The sequence below is a fragment of the Notamacropus eugenii genome, chromosome 2 (assembly GCF_028372415.1).
Source record: "Notamacropus eugenii isolate mMacEug1 chromosome 2, mMacEug1.pri_v2, whole genome shotgun sequence".
NCBI lineage: Eukaryota > Metazoa > Chordata > Mammalia > Diprotodontia > Macropodidae > Notamacropus > Notamacropus eugenii.
Genome location: NC_092873.1, coordinates 538,544,190 through 538,568,075, shown reverse-complemented (window position 1 = coordinate 538,568,075; position 23,886 = coordinate 538,544,190). Strand labels below are relative to the sequence as shown.

At 45.1% G+C, this 23,886-nt stretch overlaps 1 protein-coding gene across 3 annotated transcripts in view; it reads left to right on the top strand.

The window, feature by feature from the left end:
- PIGK (phosphatidylinositol glycan anchor biosynthesis class K) overlaps positions 1-23,886 on the top strand; it is a 91,101-nt gene that overhangs the window by 12,091 nt on the left and 55,124 nt on the right. For all 3 annotated transcript variants that reach the window (XM_072649892.1, XM_072649891.1, XM_072649893.1), the window contains 5 exons: positions 10,797-10,932; positions 15,903-16,014; positions 17,638-17,734; positions 19,205-19,322; positions 19,457-19,567. In XM_072649892.1, the coding sequence (XP_072505993.1) occupies positions 10,797-10,932; positions 15,903-16,014; positions 17,638-17,734; positions 19,205-19,322; positions 19,457-19,567 (574 nt within the window). The remainder of the gene's footprint in view (positions 1-10,796; positions 10,933-15,902; positions 16,015-17,637; positions 17,735-19,204; positions 19,323-19,456; positions 19,568-23,886) is intronic.

Below are 23,886 nucleotides of genomic sequence, written 5' to 3'. Positions count from 1 at the left end.
AAAGTGTTTTGTAACTGGGTTTGTTTTGGCAGGTAGACTCCGAAATATTTTATAGTGTTTACCATAACTTTAAATGGAATTTCTCTTTCTATCTTTTCCTGTTGAGCTTTGTTAGTAATATATAGGAATGCAGATCATTTATGTGGATTTTGCATCCTGCAACTTTGCCAACGTTGTTTATTTTTTCAAGTAGTTTTTACTTGATTCTCTAGGATTCTCTAAGTATATCATTGTATCATCTGCAAAGAGTGATAACTTAGTTTCTTCTTTGGCTATTTCTAATTCCTTCAATTTCTTTTTCTTCTCTTATTGCTAAACATTTCTAGTACCATACTGAATAACAGTGGTGATGATGGACATCCTTATTTCACCCCCAATATTATTGGAAATGGATCTAGCTTTTCCCCATTACATATAATGCTTGCTGTTGGTTTTAGGTAGATACAGGACAGGAGCAGAGACTATACATGTGATGCACTGGTTAGTGGGCAGCTTCCTCCTCTGCCCAGCCCTCTTGCCTGGGGTCATACAGCCAGGGATATATCCAGAGACTGGGCTTGAGCCTGGGGTCTTTCCAAGGCTGCTTCTGTAGGACAGACTTCAGAGGGAGAAGGAAAGGAAGAAAGTGATGAAGACCAGTGATGGTTTTCTCCGACTAAGACAAACGGACAGATGGATAATGCTGCTGTGCTTTGCACAGTTGGACTTGCTGGTAGTCCGCCCCTGAAGGAGAGTTGGACTGTTTTTGTTCATAGAGTTCTGTTGAATGTGCTAAAAAAATCACTCCTCTCCAACAGGCTTCTTTCTGCAGAGAGCTGTCTATCTGGCTCCACGTGGAAGCCGAGTCACTAATTATGTTATGTTCAAGTTGGGATGATGAATGGAGTGACTCTCTTGGCCTTTGGCTTCTTGAACTGAAGCCAGGATGAGGGGACCGTTTGTTTAATGAGGAGTTGGGCTTGTTCTAAGGATCTCTTTAAAAGTGATGAAAGGTCATTTTCTCTTGTGTTACCTCCATTGGTGCAGTGGATGTGAGAGAGCAGGGAGAGGAGAATTTTACCACATTGTTGTTAGTGACATTTTAATTTTTTTGTGATGTCATAGTTGTCATGACATCTAGAGCCTGTGCCAGATTTCTTCTGCACATCTTCTGTCGTTCAGTTTTGGGGCCAGTATTCCAAGTTCCCGAAGCTTTTGGACTGGGAGGGTAGGTCAGGATTAATTTATATTCGCATAGAAATCATCCTCTGCCATGAAGCTTGGAAAGTACAGCACTCTAACAACTGTGACATAAGGCATAATTTATTTAATGCAGCTAAAGATATATAAGAGATAATTTATAATATCCTGGAAAGTTCAGTCTTGGCATGAGCATGTCAGTTATATGAAAGGAAATGAGGTTTTCAGAAGAATGTTAGGAAAACATTTTGTTTTCTTAGTTTAAAGATTTACATATGCATCAAATACAGCCTCAGACACTTAACTAAACATGTGACTCTGGACAAGTCACTTTACCCTGTTTGCCTCAGTTTCCAAACCACCCCAGGATCTCCTCCCAGAAGACCCCAAAGGGGTCATGGACAGTCGGACATGACTGAAAGGACTGAACAGCTCCAACAGTTGTAGGCTCATAAGATCATGGAATCCTTTGCTATAGGCTCCGTTCATCAGCCAGTAAACAGTGGGCCAAGCACTGGGACTGTAAAGACAGACAGCCCCTGCCTTGCAGAAGCTGAGGATCAAAAGGGGAAAATAACAAGCAAACATGTACAAATTATATACAGGATACGTCTGAAATGTGTGTTCATCCTTTGTTGCTGAAGAAGACCATGCCATCAGAGGAATAATGACACGACTTGCATTTGACTTTATTTTGAGTGAGGGAGGGCTGTTCAGGTCACCAGCCTCACTTCTTCAGAGCCATCTGAATGCAGTGACTGGATATTCATCAGGATGACTGGAGATGACCCAGGATGAGGCAATTGATTGGGTTAAGTGACTTGCCCAAGGTCACACAGCTAGTGAGTGTTAAGTGTCTGAGGTGAGATTTGAACTCAGGTCCTCCTGACTCCTGCACTGGTGCTCTATCTACTGCACAACCTAGCTGCCCCCAAACATGTGTTTGTCCTTCCTTGCTGAAGAAGACCATGCCATCAGAGAAATAATGACATGACTTGCACTTGACTTTTTGTTTTTGAATTTGGGAGGGCTGTGCAGGTCACTAGCCTCACTTCTCCTCCAGAGCCATCTGAATCTAGTGACCAGATATTCATCAGGATGACTGGAGATGACCCAGGATGAGGCAGTTGGGGTTAAGTGACTTGCCGCAAATCACACAGCTAGCGAGTGTCAAGATGTCTGAAATAATCACGAGAGGGACGGCACTAGAATGAGGGGAGCTTGGGAACAGCTCCCAGTAGGTGGGACCTGAATGAAGCCAGGAAAGCTGGGAGGTGGAGCTGAGGAGGGAGAGCATCCCAGCAGGGGTGAGGCTGGGGTGGGGCAGCCAGGGAAAACCTTTGGAGTCCAAAGATGGAGCGCCTGTCAGAGTCCAGGATGATGCATAGCAACCTAGGAATGTAGTGTTGACTTCAATGGTAACAGGAAAATTAGGAACAGCCAGAAGGCCTGTACCACTGGGCCACAGGCTACATATGTGTCGTGTGAGGTTTAAGAGACAGGAAGAGGCAGGGGAATTGTGAAAGACTTTGAAGGCCAAATGGAGGATTTTCTTTTTGATCTTGGAGGGGATAGGGAGCCACAGGAATTTATTGAGTAGGGGGTAATATGAAACCAAGGATCTGAGCTTTAGGAAGATTACTCTGGTGGCCAAATGGGTTGGGGAGAGACTGAGGAAGACAGACCCCCAGCAGCTATTATAGAGCTTCAGGTGAAGGGTGATGAGAGCCTGCACCAAGGTGGTGCCAACAGGTGTACATGGGAGATGAAGGCAGAATCAGCAGACTTTGGCAACAGCCTTGAATACAGGGGGTGAGAAACAGTGAAGAGTCCAGGATGATGCATAGCAACCTAGGAATGTGGTGTTGACCTCAACAGTAACAGGAAAGTTAGGAAGAAAGGGGATGACAAAGATAATGAGTTCAGTTTTGGACATGTTGAGTTTGAGATATCTGTGGGACCTTCCGTGCAAGATGTCAACTAGGTAATTGGAGATAGGAGACTGGAGGTCAGCAGAGAGGTTAGGGATAGATAAGCAGATTTGGGAATTATCCACACAGAGATGCTTCTTGCATTCATGGAAACTGATGAGATCACCAAGGGCAGTGCTATAGAGGGAGAAGAGAGGAGGGCCCAGGACAGACCCTGAGGGGCATTCGCAGTTGGATGTGACCTGGATGAAGACCCAGCAAAGGGGATTGAGAAGGACCCATCAGAAAGGTGGGAGGAGAATCAGGGGAGACGCTGTCCTGAAAACCCCCAGAAAAGAGAGGGCTGAACAGCATCAGAGGCTGCGGAAGGGTTGAGGAAATGCAGATGGAGAAAAGGCCGTCGGATTTGGTAATGTGAGGTCATGCTGGAGAGCACGATGAGGTCAGAAACAAGGCTATCGAATTCAGTGTCGTTGTTTGTCCTTTGTTTTTGAAGAGGACCAGTGATATCGCAAATATGGAATTAAGTGAGGCAGGGTTGCACCAAGTCATCAGCCCCACTCTCTTCCAGAGTCATCAAAGTTCAGTGGCAGAACAAAGGTCAGGATGTCAGGTGATGGCCGGGATGTGTTGGTGGCCTTGGCGTCTCCCATGTCTGAGCAAACTCTCAGCTCTCCACAGTCAGCGTATGCTTCAGCCGCCTTCAGGGCTCTTGGAACGGATTATTCTCCTCTGCCCTTTCCTCTGTAGACACCCCCCTAAGTTACCAAGAGGTTTCAGGCCCCTTGCTTAACTTCAACTAGCCTGCTCTGTGTTCCAGGACCATTTGCCAAGATGTGGAGGTGTGGCTGAGCATGTGGCACCTTCTTGGAGTCACCAGTGAGATGTCAGAGATGCTCATCCTCCCTGAACATTCCATACACAAGAATTAGAATAGAGGGAGAGGAAAGGAAATGGAGGCACCTGTTGTTGGCCTTCCAAAAGAGAGGAGAGATGTGGGATTTTTGAGGATGAGGGAAACATGGGCATGTAGTAAAGGAGCCAGTAGACTGGAAGTGATTGAAGGTGAGGGTGTGGGATGGAATGGGATCACTTGTGCATGTAGAGTGGTCGGCTTTGGTAAGGAGAAGAGCTCCCTTGTTATGGGAGAAGTCTGAAGGGGGAAGTAGAGATGGAGATTGAAGAAGAGGGAAGAAGCAGGAGCTCCTGGCAAATGGCCTCTATTTCTTCTGTCAAATGTGAGGCAGGGGCAGCCATAGGAGGTTCCGAAGAATCATGGTGGATGGTGAAAAAGTGAGTGGGATTTCTGAGCAGCAGTGAGGGCCTGGTAGAGGACCCAGGCAGAGAAGGGGTGGTGGGCTGGTGTGTGTAGCAGATGTGGAGGATGTAGCCCATCTCCCAAGAGAGTACAGGCCCTGCCTGCTGGGCTTGTTTCTCAGCAGCTGCCAGCCTCTTAGTAACTTTTGCCTCTTGGTAGACCTGCCAGACTTGGTGTTGAGTGGGTAGCCTTTGAGGCCCAGGGTCGCTCAAATGTCATAATGTCATATTATTAGGAAAGGACTTAAGGTGTGACTCAATATGGATTAACAGTCAACAGTATCTTACACAAATGTGAGTTGTTGGTATTTGGGGTTGTTAATTAAAAGACTCTTAAAAGTCACAGTATGCTGTCAGTTGTACCGCCAGATTTCAGAGGTGAGATGGATGGTCTTAGTTCCCAGTAAGAAAGGTCTGGAGCTGCTGTGGGTATCACAGCAAGCACACATTGATGGTAGAACCCCTGCTCTTCTGTAGTTGGGGCTCTTCCCCTTCCTCTTTTGTACAGAACCTTGATTCCAGTGGGGATACCCCTGATGTGGATTTTTAAACACTCCCACATTGATGTTTCATTACTGCCTCTGTTGCCGTTTGTGTAAGCAAGCCTCTTGTTTTGGCTCTTCTGATGGTCTTCCATACCGATGAAGGGAAGCATGTTGTTGCCTTGAGCTTTCCTTTGGATATATCTTGTGCTTCTGGAATATGGGCAGGGATTTCTGGCCTTCCCGGGAGCTTTATCTGGCTGCTTCAGGCTGCAGTGATGAACTATGTTAATATATTCAGCGAGTCTAAGAGGGACCATGATGGAGTGCAGAGGTTGCCAGACCTTTCTCCTTGTTCATCCTATCCAATAACATTTTCAAGGGCATCCTCTAATATGGGCACCTGTACAAGGGTGAGGTAAAGGTGGAATAAGTTACACTTATCCCTTCTACATCATGGGGGAGGAATGTGATGCCCCTGTGATCTGGAAAATTTTGCTAAAATTGTTTGGCCCTCCCTTTGTACTAGGGAAGAAGTCTGAATTTTGTCTTTTTCTTTTATGGGCTGTTGACAGAAGTTTATGGTGAACTTTGGGTTAAGTATTTGGTCATAGGCTCTATGTCGCCTGCTGACCTTTGCATGTTATCTTTGGCTTCCACAAAACTCCCTCAGAATTCCCATTTAGTTTCTTCTGCTGACCTGCGACAAAACCACAATGGGGAAAGTCCTGATGTAGTAGGGATAACTGTATATGTAGACATTTAAAACAGTTCCTGGTGTGAACATATATCCTTTGTTATTTATGAAAATCTTTGATTGCAACTGTGTGATTCAGTGTTTTGAAGGTCTGTTAGTCAGTGGGAGGCCCTGTGGTATGTGATCAGAGTACAAGAGACAGTCCCTGCCCTCAGGGAGCTCACCTCTGATGAGGGAGACAGTGTGCACACAGCTCTCTGTACAGGCAAGCTGCAGACAAGATACAGTGAACATAATCAATTCAGGGAAGGTGCTAGACTTGAAGGGGATCGAAAAGGCTTCCAGCACAAAGTGGATATTGGCTGGGACTTGGAGACAGCCAGAAGGCATCATTGTATTTCAGTCCTTGGTTTTAATGTCTGTTGTAGTTGAAAAAGATACCTCACAAAGATGCACAGGTCCAAATGGAAGAAGCCCAGTGTTGACTGTGTTTAGTAAATCATGAGATTCGTTTTTCAATCCCATCCGTCCATCCTGGAAAGGTTTTTGTTAGAATTTGGCTAGTAAATCTCCATCTTCCCTGGTGCTTATCAGTTGCTCTCATAAATTGATTGGAAGATATTGCATTAAGCAAATGGCTTAAATTGGTTGAAACTGTTCATTTTACAGTTTGTAAGATAGAAGATTCTGTCTCCAGGTTTCTGAAGTGTGTCAATAGAGAGTTTTCATGGGTGATAGACATTGTTTGCAGGAAGAAAAAAAAGAATCAGACAACAATGGGAATTTCCCGAACGTTCATTTTAAAAATCCCATCTTCATAGTGTGCGTTTCTTTGGAAAATTAATTACTTTCTCTGAAATAGAAGCTGAAATAAACAAAAACAGACGTATAAAGCTCTCCTTAGCAGTTTGATAGCGTTCTGTGCATGCCAGCATGGACCAGCCATGAGAGCTTTGGGAGCATTGGTGCCTTTCTACAGATCAGGGCTTGGCTGCTTGTTTTGGTGAGCGAGTGTGGAACCTTCGGGAAGTGATGGAGGGGATGTTCATAATGAAGCATACATTTAAAAGTGGTCAGATTTTTATTTTGCTTTTCACAGAGCTTGTTCTTAAGGATTTACCAGTGCACCAGCCAGAGGGAGTTAGTAATTGATGCCGGTTGACTGAAAAACAAAGCACCTCCCCACTGTATATACGGGGGCCAGGGTAAACTTGTCATTATCTGTATTTTGCATTATTTTCAAATGACTCCATACATACCTGCCAAAATATTTTAATGCCAAAAAAATTATACTGTGTTCAATGCACTATTATTTGTCTTTGTAAACTTAGTTTCTTGGAAGCTTTCTTAATCTCCAAATATCTGAACAGTCTGTGTATCTTTTTTAATGATGATTTGTGGCTTAATTGGTTAGTTTGGTGTTGAGGCAAGGGGTATGGGTCTGATTTGAGATTTTGCATTGGTAGAGTGAGCTTCTTGCAGTGATGTGGTTTCCTGCCCCATTCACTTGACCTATACCCTGCCAGTCTCTGTCCTTTGGAGAGCGTGATCATGTGAGCCCATATTAGACCTTGTTTTACATGTGCATTGTGGGTATTTTCTGTCAGAATCTAAAGCCTTCTTGAAATGTACTTCAGTTGTTTCTTTATCATATCTTACTGCATTATCTGGCCTGTTGTGATGATGGTGCTTTGGTAGAGATGGTAGTGAGTAAAGTATGTTACAGATAATGACAGCACGGTGACCTGGAGGCATCGTTTAGGGCTGAGCAGAAAGTCATTGCTTAGAATGGAATGAAGCTCCTTCCGTGGGACCATCACTGTTGAAAAGCTGTCCCGTCCCATGATAGAAGTGTCTGTCGGAAATCGGCCGGCCGGGCCCTTCTTTGTGTTTTAATGTCAGGGTCAGTTTAATTACTCTTCTTTGAGAATAAATGCTCCAGTACAAGCAACTTCGTCCTGTAAGGGCGAAGATGGGCTTTTCATTTGAAAGGATAACATTTTATTCCTTTGTTAGTATGAGTCAGAAACAGCTGAAGAGATGATCTTTGAATTTGGCAGTTCTGGTTTCAAAATAGAAATCTCACCAGTTTTCAAGAAAATCATAATGTTTCAATTTGAACTTTAATGTGTCTTGAACATATGTGGTGGAACATTTTCTACTTGAAGCTAATCACATGTGCTTCATTAATTTATTTTCTGTTGGGCAGCCCAGTTTTATGCTTGAAAGATTGAACAGTTGCCCTATTTCAAATCTGGTGGTAATTATTATCTGTTAGATGAGAATTACTCTTGACCTTGATTTAGCTGAAGTTTTGAAATTTTCTTCTTTAATTTTGCTTTCTATGCTCTCTGGAACCTTCCTTCTCTTGCTGTCTTAACCCTCTTACTCTTGTGCTGTTTTCAAGGCGTTGCATCCCTGGACACATACCCTCTCCAGTATCAGATAGGCCTTTTCTCCATGCTCCCAGATGGAATTTCATTGGGAGGGATGTTAGTGGGTATGTGCCCTTCTGAAGTACTCCCAACATCCAGCCTGTTCGACTTTGGGGCACTTCTCATCATTAGGAAATTCTGTCATCTCGAGCCTGTTTGCTTCAGTGACTTCTCCCCACCGTAACAAGTCTTGCCCACTGGCCAGTGACAGCAGACCTTAGCCCTTTTCCATGTGATGGACATCTGCGTCGCAGAAGGCAGCCATTCTGCTCCACTAGCGTCTTCCCTCCTGAATCCACAGTGCATGAACATGAGGCTTTTTACTATGACAGTTGCTGTCTTGGGCCTTTAATACCTGAATTAATGAACTGTTTGAATTTTAAACAAAATCAGGTTAGTGCACAGGAGGCTGGAGGGAATTATCTCAGGTGGTGTTTCACTCTCCAGAATCCAGTAGTTCTTAGTTATCGACCAGAAACAAACAGTAGCAGAGTGGTTATCCCATGCTTCTCGTCATCTTTCAGTGCATTGAGGGATGGTAGAGATGTGGTGTGTGGATGGACATTGCTTGTGAGCACTCTCATGGAGGGTTTTGTGGAAGAGGGTAAGCACAGAGGGTGGTAGTGACTCATGATCTTTTGATTACCTCTTTGTCTTTTGGAATTAACAAGGTCTGACATGTTTTCCATGCCTTTGGTATTTCCCTTCCTTCATTTACTCTGTATGTTGTCCGGCCCCTCAGGACCCTCAAGATGACGCTGTTGCCAGCGTGGGTTTCTTTTCAACACCCACATTTGCTGTCGTCTCTTTGGTTTTTCTCATATTCAGTCTTTTTTTTTACATTCACTTTTTAAGTTTTAGTTACATATTCTTTCTCTCTCTCCAACCCCTCCCCCATCCGTTGAGAAGGCAAGCAAAGCATGTGTCCACATTAGCCATATTGCAAAAAAAATGAGAAAAAGAAAGTGAAAAAAGTCTGCTTTAATCTGCGCTCAGCATCCATCTGTTCTGTCTCTGGAGGTGGAAAGCACTTTTCATTCTGAATCCTTGGGAATTGTCTTGGATCATTGTCTTGGTCAGAGTAGCTCCATTTTTCACAGTTGATCATTGTTCACTATCGCTGGAACTGCGCAGTGTTCTCCTGGTTCTGCTCACTTCACTTTGCATCATTTCATGGAAGTCTTTTTTCTGAAGCTTTACTGCTTGTCATTTCTTATAGCACAATAATCGTATACCGCAACTTGTTTAATCATGCCCCAAGTGATGAGCATCCCCTCAGCTGCCAATTCTCTGCCACCACAAATAGAGCTACTGTAAATATTTTCGTACAGATGGGCCCTTTGCCCTTTCTTGGATCTCCTTGGGTGTAGCCATTGGTATCATGACTGAGTCAAAGAGTATGCCCGATTTAATAGCCCTTTAGCCATGCTTCCAGAATGCACGAACCAGTTCATGGCTCTACAAGCCATCTGAGAAGCTTTCCTTCTTTCTTTTGTAGCCCTTGCATTTCAACCTTGTTGTCCCCTGCACTTAATAGGTTTTCATCAGGGACTGAGGGGTTTTCCTCTCCGTTGCTTGTCTCTGCTTCCTGACATGGAACTGACTGTAATGTTCTGCTATCTTTCTCCCTAGCACTTTATAGGTGAGCTTATGTTCCACTTGAGGCCTTTGGTGGCATAATCAGATCTTTGCCTTCCGGCCTCTGGTCTCTGGGGTTTGGCTGAAGTTTACTTTGGTTAAACCTTTGGACAGTCACTCTGCTTTTGTTGAAATTCATGATCCACTGAAGAAAAAAGTTTGAAATATCGTATCCTCTGTAAGTTTTCAGAGTTTCTCCCTTCTTTGTGAACTCTTCCCTGCCTCATCCCCCCCACCCCCACTTTCCTGTGCCCTACTCTAATGAACTTCTTGTCTAATTGGGATATTATTCTTAACATTTTCTGTGTGTTTATGCTCTCCCCAGACAGTAAGCTCCATCAGGGCAGGCACTTTGGCTTGCCCCACTGGCCAGCCCTACGTCCTGCCTGTGGTGAAATCTTGGCACGTTGGTGGAATGGACTTAACTATGAGCCTTGGTATTCTCGGCTGAAATTGGTGACTTTTTCTCAAACCAAGGGCTCAGGAAATGAAGGATTCTTATGAAAGTCTTCAAATTCTAGGACTAGAAATTGAGTGAAAATATAACGAATATTTTAAAAAATTCTGTTTTGTGCCATAAATAGTGTTTTTTCAGGAATCTGCTCCATTGTGTTGATTAGTATATCTGTCTTCGTTTATAGTACACATTGTACTTGGCAGTTGGACTTTCCTTCTTTGTAAAATCCCTGTCATTGAACAAAGTTCTGGGCAATGGTTGGAAAGCAGTTTCTAAGTAAATTTTATTTTTGTGGTGATTTTCATGATAAAATTAGTCATATACCTATAATAAGTTGAAAGCTTTTCATAAGGGAAGCTAGACACTGATTACTGTGCCTTTTCCTGTATTTAATGTAGAACTTTGTCTAGTTGAGAAAAATAATAAAAAGGAAACTAACTCCCTATACTTGTCAGTAACTGAGGCTTCACTTTTTTAAACCTGTGCAGTGCAAGAAAATTAACAGTCATTGAAATGACCTTGAGCATGTATCATACTTTCTTGAGTGACTCGTAATTTGGACAGGGATGAATTCAGCTCTTCTTCCTTGATGTTGAAGTTGACTTGTGCATCTTTTTTCTCCAGTAGTATGTGAGTTCGAATTCTTTTTGTTTCTTCCAGTCACATTGTCCTGATGCTTGCTGATGACATGGCATGTAACCCCAGAAATCCTAAGCCAGCAACGGTGTTTAGTCACAAGAACATGGAATTGAACGTTTATGGAGATGATGTGGAAGTCGATTATAGAAGCTATGAGGTAATGGTTTCATCTAGAAACATTTTTGCATTTTATAAAGCGTTTGGTGAACGTTAGATTTGTTGTTTCTCATGTGTTCTAAATGTTTCATTCCTCCGAGTGGATGGAACTGAAGTCACTTTCCTGCACTTAGGGGAGCTTCGTTGTCCTCTTTGTTTCAGGGCTGGGGGCACAAATACAGCGGATCAAAATTTATTATCATATTAACCTGAAGTTCTTTCTCTGCATATGCAATGAACTTTTAATGAAAATAATCAATTCAAAGGTTGAAACCAAATACATTTTACTTCCCCTGAGTTTTAAGGACTGTGGGTATCTGCCCCCCTTTAAAAATAGGTTCCAGCCAGCTAGTATTTTTCTAATATTTTGTTATGCTAAGCAGTGTACATGTGTATATCTTTGTATTCTGGGGTAATTAATTATTGCTATGAGGGAAGCTGTTTACTCCAAAGCATTGTTTATCTGCAGAGAATAAGGGAAGATACAGAGAAGGCTCATAGAGTGAACAGAGGACTTGGGGGCCACTATGGGCCATGGATGTTCAGCATCACATGGCTGACTGTAGAAACCAGGTCTTTGACTCAGCAGTCATGGATTTCATTCACATATAGTCCAGATGTCTTCTCCAGTTTCTGTAGAATTTCTGGTTCAAAATAAAGCCTTTCAAGGGTCCATGACTTTCTCTGCTTGAGAATGCCTTTCACCCATGCAGATTATGCCCCTTCTAGACAAATGACTGGAAATGAGTGTTGGATGTGTCCTCAGGGGTCTTCTGGTCACCCATCCAGGCCTCTCAACCACTGGCCCGTCAGCCTGTGCCTGTGGTGAGGCACAGCCTTGTCCGGCTCTTGGCTTTCAGATATTTTTCCTCATGTTAATCTGAAATCTGCCTGTCTTCAGTCCCCAGCCTTTACTCCTGGCACTGCCCCTCGGACTCGAAGTTCTGCTAACCTCCACAGTCAGTAAGCTGTCAAGTCTTGTTGTCCTTGCTCTCGTCATCACCTGTAAGCATTCTGTCTTCTCAGTCTGTAATTTGGAAATTCTTCTCTTTTGGCCATATCTCCTTGTCCTCCTACTTCTAACCATGCCTCACACCCCCTAAACCTGGTCTCTGTCCTCACTGCAGCCTGCAGGCATCTCACAGCCTCCTGCTTTCCCAGGCCATTCGCCTTGCTCTTGCTTTTGGTTAGCTGATTCAGCTTTAGGACACCTGGCCCCAGAATGCCTTGCCCTATCATTTTGTGGCAGCTCATCCCCCTCAGATTACTCCCACCACCTGCCCCTGCTTAGCTGCTGCTGAATGTGGCTGGAGAAGGTCCCACTGTGTTGACTGGGGCCACTCCAGTTTTATGTTAGCCACTTTGGACTGGGCCCTCCACAGTTTTGTTTCTATCCCTTTGTGGACTCGCTATCACTGTCCCCAGGCCACCTGTAGTCCCCTCTTCCCCCTCTATGCTCCACAGGAAAGAGAAGATGGGGCCATCTCTCTGGCCCTCCTCATTGTCCTAGTTCTCTATTTCAGGGCCTTCTGCATCCTCCCTCCTGCCCTTCACCTTTGCTATGGTCTTGTAGGTACAGATGTTCTTTCCAGTCCCTCTCCTTCCTGCTGACTGCTCCTTTGGGGCCCTCCTTCAGACACATCCATGTCTGACCAACTACCATGGCCTCCAGGATCATTCAAACCCTCCTAACCTGCCTTCCTACCCAGGGCTCCCTTCCTGGGCCCCATAACCCAGCTGAGCCAGCCTCTTGTTCCTCAGATACAGTATGCCACCCCTCCTTGAGGGGCCTTCCTCCAGCTGTGCTCTGTGCCAGGAATGCATGGAAAGGCTGACTGGCTCCTTCCTTTTTTCATCCCTCACCCACTTTGTGGCTCCTTCATCTCATCTCTCAGCTGACATCTCCACTGTTCTCTTTACCTCTTGCTAGCAGCCTGCTCCCAGCTGTCCTCTTCTTCCTCCTTGACCTCTAGGCCATGTGGACACTGGACATTCTGGTCCACAGTGGCCTCTTGTGGTTCATGTCCCCCTTGTTCATGTTCACCTGCCTGGATGTTGGTTCTCGACCTTTTCTGCAGGGTCAATCATCATCCATCTCTTGCCCCTTTCTGTGGCTGTTCCCCAGAGCCCTGTCCTTGGCTCACCTCCCCTTTCTCATCATTTCTGTGGATCCAGTAATCATGCCTTTAGTGAAGCCTCCCTATCTGGCCTGCTTCCCCTGTCTCCATCCCTAGCGGCTGTGCTGTGGGATCTTCAGCTTGGTACTTCCTGAAGTGAAGCCATGGCTTTTCCTTCTATGTCTGCCTCTTCTCTCTTCTCTTCCCTGTACTGGTTAGTACATGGAGTCCTTCGTGACTCTTGTCCCTCTGTGAAGGCTCCTTAATGTGGCAGCGTGTCCATTCTGTTCTTAGCTCCTCCATTTCTAGTCCAGACTCTCACCACAACTAGCTGAGAGCATTGCAAGAGCCTAATTGATGCCCCACCTCAGCTTTTCAGTTCCTCCTTCACATAGCCACCAGATTGGCCTGACCACTGTCTTCATGATACCTTTAGGGTAAATAGAACATCTTCTGATGACCCTTAGAGCCCTTGGCAGTCTGGTCCCTTCCTGGCTTTCTAGGCTCATGCCCCTTGCTCACCTCCTCTGTCCTCCAGCCAAGCAGGCCTTCTTACTGTTCTTTGTAGATGACTTTACACAACGTCCCCTCTTGGGCCCGCAGAGGCTGCCCCCAGGCCTGGAATGCCCTCCCCCCACTCCCTCCCAGGCTCCTTTGTTTCTTTCACATGGATTGTGTGTTGGATCGGTTCCCGTGGGACCCTTTTGGTACGTATTGGCCTGATACCCATCACAGTACCTGTTACACCACAGGTTCTTACTAAAGGCTAATTGATAGATTGTCTGTTCTTCATCAGTCCCTCCCCACTCAGTTGGTCACTGCCCTGGGTCATTTCCTCATTGCTTTTTGCCTGGGCTGTGCAATAATTTTGTGATTCTTCTCCTTCCTTCCCTATATAAGAAATGATTCTTTTGGACCCCTGCTCTATTCCAGTCAGTATTAATCAGTTTGATATTTTGCATAAATCGTATACGGACAATTAGGTAAGACAAGTCCTTCTAGTAGGCCTCAAACTTGAATGCAGTGTTCACCACTTGTTTACCAGTTATGAAGCTCTCTTGTGTAGCCACAAGAATGCTGACAAAGAGATCTCCATCCTCCTCAAATTCCATGTCCAGTTCTGCTGTGGGTGGGATGCCTTGATACTTTGGAAAGTCCCTCAACTTACTTTTGTACCTCTGCAGCACCCTCTCTTGTCCACCATGAGCAGGTGACCATCTTATGACCACTTAGTCCCTGGACATGACCCTTGCCTTGCCCATCTTGTGACCACTTTGTCAACGGAGATGTCCCATGCTTTTCCCAGCCTGTGACACCTCCCCCCAACCCCCGCTCCCCACTAATATGACACTTTTGACCCTCAAGAGCAAGGTCTGTCACCCAGTGGGGTTCTGTTTTTTGGCAGGCCTCTTTTGCATATTTGGGAGCCAGGCGTACCTCAGATCCTGAGGAAGGTCTGAAGTTCACTTCATAGAGGAAGCCAGGGGCCCTTTACTCAAGCATTCTTGGTTTGGAGCTCTGCCTCAGTGGTATTTCTTGCACCTTGGACAGTTCTGACCCTACACCTCATTTACTCTCCATGTAGTAGGCAAATGTTCTTCCTATAGCACAGTTCTGACAGTGTCTCTCTTTTGTTCAAGACTGTCATCTTCCAGGTTCTTGCCTGTGGGAGAAGAGGCAGACTTTTCCCATCACCTCCCCTACATACACTCCCTCCATCCTGGTCCACTTTCTCTTACCCAGATAGGCTAGTTCCTCTCCCCACTTGGTGCCCCAGTTACCTTCCATGTAGACCTTGATCGTAGGCCTTGTCAAAGGTATTAGGGCCCAGCCCTGATTCCTTGGTTTTTATTTGTAGGGTTCTTTCTATGGTGACATCAGACCACTGGGGACCACCATTTATGGGCCACCAGTGTCAGATCCACTCCTCTATCCCATTACCTAGCCTACATGGCATCTCTTCCTCTTGTCCACAGACAGAGCAGGAGCAACTTGTGGTTGACATGTAAGTTGATCTCTCACTTTTTCTTGATTTCCTAGCTCTGTAACAGAAAGAAAATGTGCTTAATTGAGTATGATCTGTCCTTGAAGAAGCGACTCTGGTTTTCTGTCATCATTCCTTTTCATTCTGTTGAGTAATCAATGGATCAGTGAAGAGGTATAGATTAAGTATGTACTTGGACCAGTACTGGATGGTCTGTTCTAGAACTCTCTAAGATCTCAAGGCCTGACTCACCAGCCTGTGGTTTATAGATTCTAGTCTCTTCCCAGTTTAGAAAGTCAGGATAGCCACACTTGGCCCTCTCCAGGGGCCAGGCAACCGATGTCATTTTATTGGCCCTTCATCAGCATGAATGACTAACGGTGGATTAAGGACACTTTAAGAGCTTGGTTTCAGCAGCCATCCTTGTGTGCCCACATTTGGGATTCTGGGTAGTTCCACCAAGGGGAAAGTGTTGGGAGGATCTGACCTTTCAGACATGGTCTTTCATACTTGATGAGTCCCTCGGAGGTGTTTGTAGGCATTTCTTAAAGCACCGACTGCCTCTTTTTCACATGATTTAAATATTAGATTGGCTTGATTCATTTCTCCATGGTAACCCAGAACGCATTTAAAGTTAAGGTTAATAATTTTACAATTTTTATAAAGTATACAGCGATGCAGGTGTTTATATGGCTCTATCTTAAGGGACTACAAGAAGGGAGATGTCTTTATATAGTAAGTTTTATTGGTACTGACAATAGAATCTGTAAATGTTGTCATATGAAATAGGAATGAAGAGAAGTAGGAGGGAGGACAAATCATGAGACTTCTTTTCTAGAGCTAAAAATGGGCTGATTTATTTTTTTTCAGGTGACTGTGGAGAATTTTTTGCGCGTGTTAACGGGGAGAGTCCCACCTAGCACTCCGCGATCCAAACGTCTTCTTTCTGATGATAGAAGCAATATCCTGATATATATGACGGGTGAGTCAAGGTTTTTGGGTGGGTTTGACTTCATTGCACTGAACATTTTTGAACTCTTAGGCCAAGAATCTTATCAGAAGAAAAAATTACTTAAAAAAGTAGGTACATTTTGAATAACAATTTGCTGTCATATAATTGCATACCACAGTGAATTTATGTGGGCTGAATTATTTGAATGCCCGTCTCTTAGCTGAGATGGCATTCTTTGCCATTCTTTATTTTTTGTTATTATAAAATTACCTGGGAGCAGTGAATCCCTGTAACAGAATATGACGCAGAAGCTCCTGGATATTTTTCCACTTTGACTCAGACAAGTAGTGGCCGAGCTACTGAGCTAACCCATTTTCTGGCTATGTTTTCGTCCAGTCATTCAATATTACCTTACTGGGATGTAAGACATGCTTTATGTTAAGTCGACTCATTTTCCAGAATTTAGAACTTACAGGAAGCAAACTGGGCAATGAAATGATTTTGACTCACTCTTCAAGAACTTTTCAGGCCAGAGTATGGCTTGTATTAGCGCAGTGCCATCTGCTGCCCTCCTACGTGTTCTCTGTCAGCCTCTTGTGCTTCTTTAAGCACCCACTGCAATGGATGGTACAAGTGGTCATTCTTTCTGAGAGTTATGCCTTGAAGGAGGAGTGGATGCCCATGTGGTGGGAATGAACACCTTTGTTCCTTCAGAGTTGGAGGCTGTTTGATGGTTAGAGATATCCTAGATAGGGATGTGTTTTCAGTGAAAACAAGAATCTTGGCCCCTGTGGTGCCCAGCATGCTGTCCACGGATGCCTGGATTGGTCTAGATGCTGGCCGGCCCTGGCTACCATCTCTTCTGTCACATTGTGGACAAATGGGAGCCAGTCTTTGCTTCAGCGCCTGAGGGCCTGGACCTTCAGCTCCTGATGTGACCCATCCTACTTTTGGACAGGCCTTCTTGCTGGTGGTTTCCTGCACACCAGCCAAGTCTAAGCCTTCCTTGCTGCTCTGAGCTTGTCCAGCCTTTCTTTTGGATGATCATGCCTTTCCCGTCCCTCTTCCTGCCACCCCCTCTTTAGGCCTGGGACCCCTGGTGCTCTCTTCAGCCCTCTCCATCTCTTTTAGACATCACTATTGAGATGATGATTGTAATGTGCCCAGTGCCTGGCATATAGTAAAAGCTAGAAGTGGTGCTTCCCTGTCCTCCTCATAGACGTGCATCTTTCCTAAAATATGGCTGTCTGCCCTGTACACGCACCCCCCCACCCCCTGCCCCCATGAACAATCACTACTGATTTGGGGATGGGGCTCAGGGAGAGAAGAGGCTTTGCCGTACTTGTTTTTTGCTTGTTTGGCATGTTTTCTTTAAATTGAGCACTGTTGGCTAGAATGACAGCTCTAGGATTCGAGGATCTGAAATTCAGAATTTACTCATCCATCTTGATTCCCTTCTCAATGAAAATTTGAAAATATAGCTCGCTTCGCACAGTTAACTATTTGAAGGCCCTTGATTATTCACAGAGGAGTGTCTTGGCTGTTTGTAAAAAATAAACAAATGCACACGTACGCACATGTACACACACGCATGCACACACACACACACCCCATGTCTGCCCAGCAATTTACTCTGTTTTCTTTTCCCACAAGGCCATGGTGGAAATGGCTTCCTGAAATTCCAGGACTCTGAAGAAATCACCAATGTTGAACTTGCTGATGCATTTGAACAAATGTGGCAGAAGAGACGGTAAGCAGTCCCTTATTTTCCTAAGATAAATTGGGCAGAATGTTTGAGGAATGCAGAACTGGAGCTGTAAGGTCCTTGGAGGTCTAGTTGATGAGGAGGGAGGAGGTTTGCCCCAGGCCAACCAGTGATGGAGAGGCTGATCCCCCCAGGAGTCTATACCCCCTGTCCTCAGTTAGGTCTATGTACTCTTGGGATGTGGGAGCTGAGTTTTTAGTTAAATTCAGTCAGTATGTGTTAAATCCTTGCTCTCTTCAGGGAACTCTGAATTCTTGGTAAAGGAAGCTGTCACAGGCGTCCCAGAGGGAGAGGCAAGACATGCCAGTAATAATGAGAATACAAATTAGAAATAGTCTGAAGGGCAGATCCTTCTAAGGGCTCCGGGAACCTCCAGGAGAGGAATTCAGGGTCCAAGTTAGACCTTCAAGAAAGGGAAACACGAATACATGGAGAGTGATGGGGCGAGGCATCCGCTCTAGTCAGGAGAGCTGTTGTGAGCAAAACTCTGGGGAGAGGGAAGGGGCTGGGAGACAGGGAGTCGTGGTTTAGTAGAATGGTGGGTGTGGCTGGGGAAGAGAGCTGGGAGATGGGGCCCCAGACCCTGGGCAACCATCAGTGGCAGCTGCATATGGCCATAGGGAGTCACTGAGGGTGATGGAGAGAGGGTCTCTCTGTGGCCAGAGAGCCTAGGACACACAGAGAGGCAGGAAGATTGATAAGAGCACTTCAAAGTTTGTAAGGTCAGTTTACACTTCACAAATACTATCTGGGAAGAAAGTGCTGTTATCATCCCCATTTTATGGATGAGAATGTTGAGGCAGGCCTTGTGAGACACTGCATCTAAAAGTGCAAAGTAAATGTTAAATGTTTGGTGATAGTGATGGTGATGGTAGTGCAGAATCGAGATGGAGGGTGGACATCAGAGAGCCCTCCCAGCCCTCCCCCTTCAAGGAGGGCACCCAAGGAGTTCTCATTGTCTCCCACCTGGCTACTCTCCTGGACTTGATCATCTCCAGAAACTTATCTTTCTGTAAGGTGACTTCGACTGGGAGGCTTGTCCACCTCAGATCATTTTCTCCCCCGCCCCCACTCCCAGCCCCTAACCCCCAGCCTTCTCCCCATTGGGCAGGCTGCATCTTGAGGGCAGGGACTGTTGCCTTTCTTTGTATTCTTAGCCCAGGGCTGGCACACAGTATGTGCTTAATCAGTGTTGATTGACTCAGGAGTCTTGGCAGGAAAGGGAAAGTAGCTGGTGAAGTAACACTTTGATCAGCCAGTGTTCCATACTGGTGGGGAAGGACCTTGGGATTCGGGCTGGAATTGAACCCTTTTCCAAAGCTCCCTTAGAATGAATGCTGCAGCTGAAGGGCCTTGGAACCTTTAGGATGGGTGATAGGATGGACTGAAGTGTTGTGGGTGGTAAGAGGAAGTGGTCTGATGCCTCTTCCATCACTCCCTCTTCTTGTCTTTCAGCTACCATGAGATGCTGTTTATTATTGATACTTGTCAAGGGGCATCCATGTATGAGCGCTTCTATTCCCCCAATGTCATGGCACTTGCCAGTAGCCAAGTAGGAGAAGACTCCCTTTCAGTGAGTATCTGTTCCCATTGTGGTAACACTGATTCTATGGCTGGCTTTGTGCTTCTGCCTCTGCCACCATCACTGCCACCACCATCCACACAGGGGATGGATGCTCATGTTTCTTTTTCTTTGCTTTGTCATAGCACCAGCCTGACCTTGCCATTGGAGTGCACCTGATGGATAGATACACATTTTATGTCTTGGAATTTTTAGAAGAAATTCACCCGGCGAGCCAAGCCAACATGAATGATCTTGTAAGTCTGGCCTCTTACAGGTTGTGAGAGAGACAGCAGTGTAAGGGTGTAGGTAACAAAGTCCGTTCATGGTCAGCTCGGGATTTTACTAAGATTTTATATGATTCTGACTTTTAGCACTCTCCATACGGAATCATCATTCTCTGTGTTGGAGACCTGTACTGTGGCCTTCAGGATGAATTTTCACGCGGTTTCTGACCATACCTTCCATTGGCCTTTTCAGGTGTATTTTATGGTAAGGGGGCATATTTTAGAAAAAGGCAGGAATTCGATCTGGCACTGTAGGACTATTGGCATTGCCACTTAAACCTGGAAAAAACCCTGTCTTTAAAAAGCTGATATTTTTTTCTTTTTTTTCTTTTTAAAAATGTTATTTATTATATGGGATGGCCCTCTGAGAGGGGAAGGTGAGATAGTGGGAGAAATTTTGGTGATATGTAGAAAGGACTAATTTTTCAAAGAAGAAAGTCCTTTGTAAAGTATAAACCTCCGAACTTCTTATAAATTATGTGAGAGGAGAAATTATTGTGCAGAAGGGGCCCACCTTCTTTACAACCACTAGCAACAGCTGCTGGCTAACTACCACTGACAGGCAGTTAAGCCCAAGATCCCTGAGATTGGTAGGACACCCCAAGACCAGTGGGCCTGTCTCCAACCCAGGCCCTCCTTCAGCCATCGTCCATCTGAGAATGGCTGCTGGAGAGGTGACCACCAAATGCAAACCACCTGCCAATCAGAGGGCAGGCAAACCAGCCTAATTAAACCAGCGGAGGCATCTTTTGATCACCTTTTCTTCCCAACACTGAAACCAAGAGCTTTGGGAATAGCTGTGTTTTTCCAGCCCAGTGCCCTCAGTCATCATTATAGGAATATGGGCCATATCCTGCGGAGACGCAGCCTGGCAACCACTTCTTCTGCTGGTGCTATATGTAGTTGCATCTATTAAAGACCTTTTGATGCTTCTCTTAATTCTTATGTTTGAAAGTCACATTTTCTTTTCAGCTCTGGTCTTTTCACCAAGAATGCTTGAAAGTCCTCTATTTCATTGAAATACCATTTTCTCCCCTGAAGTATTATACTCAGTTTTGCTGGGTAGGTGATTCTTGGTTTTAGTCCTAGTTCCTTTGACTTCTGGAATATCATATTCCATGCCCTTCGATCCCTTAATGTAGAAGCTGCTAGATCTTGTGTTATCCTGATTTTATTTCCACAGTACCCATTGTTTCTTTCTAGCTGCTTGCAGTATTTTCTCCTTGACCTGGTGACTCTGGAATTTGGCTACAATATTCCTAGGAGTTTCTCTTTTTGGATCTCTTTCAGAGGGTGATCTGCGGATTCTCTCAGTATTTATTTTGCCCTCTGGTTCTAAAATATCAGGGCAGTTTTCCTTGATAATTTCATGAAAGATGATGTCTAGGCCCTTTTTTTGGTCATGGCTTTTAGATAGTCCCATAATTTTTAAATCGTTTCTCCTGGATCTGTTTTCCAGGTCAGTTGTTTTTCCAGTGAGATGTTTCACATTATCTTCCGTTTTTTCATTCTTTTGGTTTTGTTTTGTGTTTTCTTGGTTTCTTATAAAGTCATTATCCTCTATCTGTTCCATTCTAATTTTTAAAGAACTATTTTCTTCAGTGAGCTTTTGAACCTCCTTTTCCATTTGACTAATTCTGCTTTTTAGAGCATTCTTCTCTTCATTGGCTTTTTGAACCTCTTTTGCCAATTGAGTTAGCCTATTTTTCAAGGTGTGATTTTCTTCAGCATTTTTTGGGGTCTCCTTTAGCAAGTTGTTGACTCACTTTTCATTTTTTTCTTGCATCTGTTTCATTTCTCTTCCCAGTTTTTCCTCCACCTCTCTTACTTGATTTTCAAAATCCTTTTTGAGCTCTTCCATGGCCTGAGACCATTGAATATTTATTTTAGATGTTTGGGATACAGAAGCCTTGACTTTTATGTCTTTCCCTGATGGTAAGCATTGTTCTTCTTTATCTGAAAGGATGGGAGAAGTTATGTATTCACCAAGAAAGTAACCTTCTATAGTCTTATTTTTTTTCCCCTTTTTTCGGTATTTTCCCAACCAATTACTTGACTTTTGGGTCCTTTGTCAAGAATAGGGTATATTCTGGGGATCTGTATGATCTCGGTTCCTCCAAGGTGGCACAATTCAGCGTGTACACTGGTCTTAGAGCAACCAGAAACTTTTGTGCCCAGAATCTGTGAGTATTAGTTTCCTCTCCAGGACCACCTGGCCTCTAGTTCCATCAAGTCAGCACTGGGGGCTGAGATTCAGATAAGCTGCTCAATTGCCCCAGGGGCTTTAAGCCATTCAGTGTGAGATAAAGATCAGCTGCTCAATTCTTCCAGGAGCATCAGGTGGGGGCAGGACTGCCACATAGGGCTGAGGTAAGGATCAGCTGCTCAGTGTCCCCAGGGCTTTTACGATCTAACAGTGGATGTGGGCTGCTGTGGGAGCTGCTGCCCAACCAACTGATGAGGCCTCTGCTACCTATGTGGCCTCTGCACGCAGCCCCGCTGCCTAAGGCTGAAGCTATGGGAAGACCCTACTCCCTTACAGCTGAAAAAACCCTGTCACTGACCTTTGGCACCTGTGGGTTGAAGGATCTGCAAACCACTGCTACTGCCACTGGGGATTCCACCCCTGAGGCCTGCTCATGTCCTCCTTCTGGAGCCCTGCTGTGCAGCCAAGGCTGGGCTGGGCTCCGCTCCTCCTCAGGTGCGACAGACCTTTCACGTCAGGCTTTCAGGTCACCTTGTTCTGTGGCTTCTGCTGCTCTAGAAGTTGTTGAGAGTCTTTCTTTACAGGTATTTTATGGGCTGTGGGGGAAGAGCTAGCGTATGAGCTTCTTTCTACTTCGCCGTCTTGGCTGTGCCCCTGATATTTTTTTCTAAAATAAAATTTGGATATCTTATTTTGACATCACCTATAGGACCAAATACAGCCCTCTTTCTCTCCCCTGAGAACAAAGACTAAAAAAGAAAGAAAAAGTTTGGCAAAAGTAGCCAAGCTATGGAAACTGATACGTATTCAGGGTTTCATGGGTATTTGTGTCACTTCAGTTGCTTCAGGGACCTAGAGGAGCCCCACCATCTGTTCAGTTCCACAGGCTCCCAGGCACATTTCATGCCCATCCCATATGTATCTTTCATTGCTGCCATGTTGGCTTGTTCCTTGGATGTGGAGAAAAGAAATATTCTTGCTTATTCCAGCCTTTGCGAATGGATCCCTGAGTGAATCAGGAGGTTGGGTAGGAGGCCCACTAAGGCCTTTGCTGACATCTTTGATTCCAGTTCCCTTTGTGATCTTCCAACCTGAGCTAATGTGGCCTAGATCTGGGGCAAGGAAGATGGAGTTTGTAGTTTGCCAAGAGGCATCTCTGTGGAGAATCCCAGATTGTCTTTGAGCATGGGAGTGATGTGGTCTTTGTTACACAGGCATTAGAAAGACCTGGAGGGCGTTGAAGGAATCGGTGTAAGAGAGTGAGAGTCAACCACACCAGAAGAAGGTCCTTGTTACATCCAGTCAGGCCTCATCCATTGGCTGGAAGGCCTCTTACTTCCTCCCATTTGATTAGTAAGTTTGTCTTAGAGTAAGCCCGACCTCTCTTGGCTGTCCCCTCTGTCCTTCAGGGCTCCTGTCTGAGCAAAGCCATCATGAGAGTCCTTCAGGTGCCTGACGACCGAGTGGGGACTTGCTCCTTTCTACCACCCAGGTCTTCTCTTTTATTTATCTCCAGGTAGCGCTTCCTTCCTAACTCAGCAGGACAGAACAATGTCAAACAGTTACAGAGATTTTGTGCTTCAGTTACATTAACCCAAGAAATCACTTACTGGGTACCCATTCTGCAGTGAGGCATAGTGTGTGGGTATACACATGTGTAGTGCCTTTGAAAATGAATGTGTGTGTGTGTGTGTGTGTGTGTGTGCGCGTACATGCATGTACATGTGTATGTAGGGATCAACGCTTTCCTAGAACAAAATCGTCAATGAGTTTTTCCTTGAGGGTAGAGCTGACCTTTGTCTCTTAGCTTAGCACAGTGCCTGGCACATAGTAGGTGCTTAGTAAATGCTTTCTAATGGGCAGTGCTGATTCTTGAGCCCCTGCTTAGGGCCATGGTGGCAGTTGGTTGTCCATCTGGCTGGTCTTCGTTAACAATGGAGGGGTCTGTCGTCTGCTGGGGACATGATGGATACTCCCCCAGGACTTGTCAAGCCTGATATTTGCTATGGACTTCTAGCCAGTCAGTCTATAAACATTTATGAAGCACTTACTGTGTGCCCAGCACAGTGCTAAGCAATAGGGA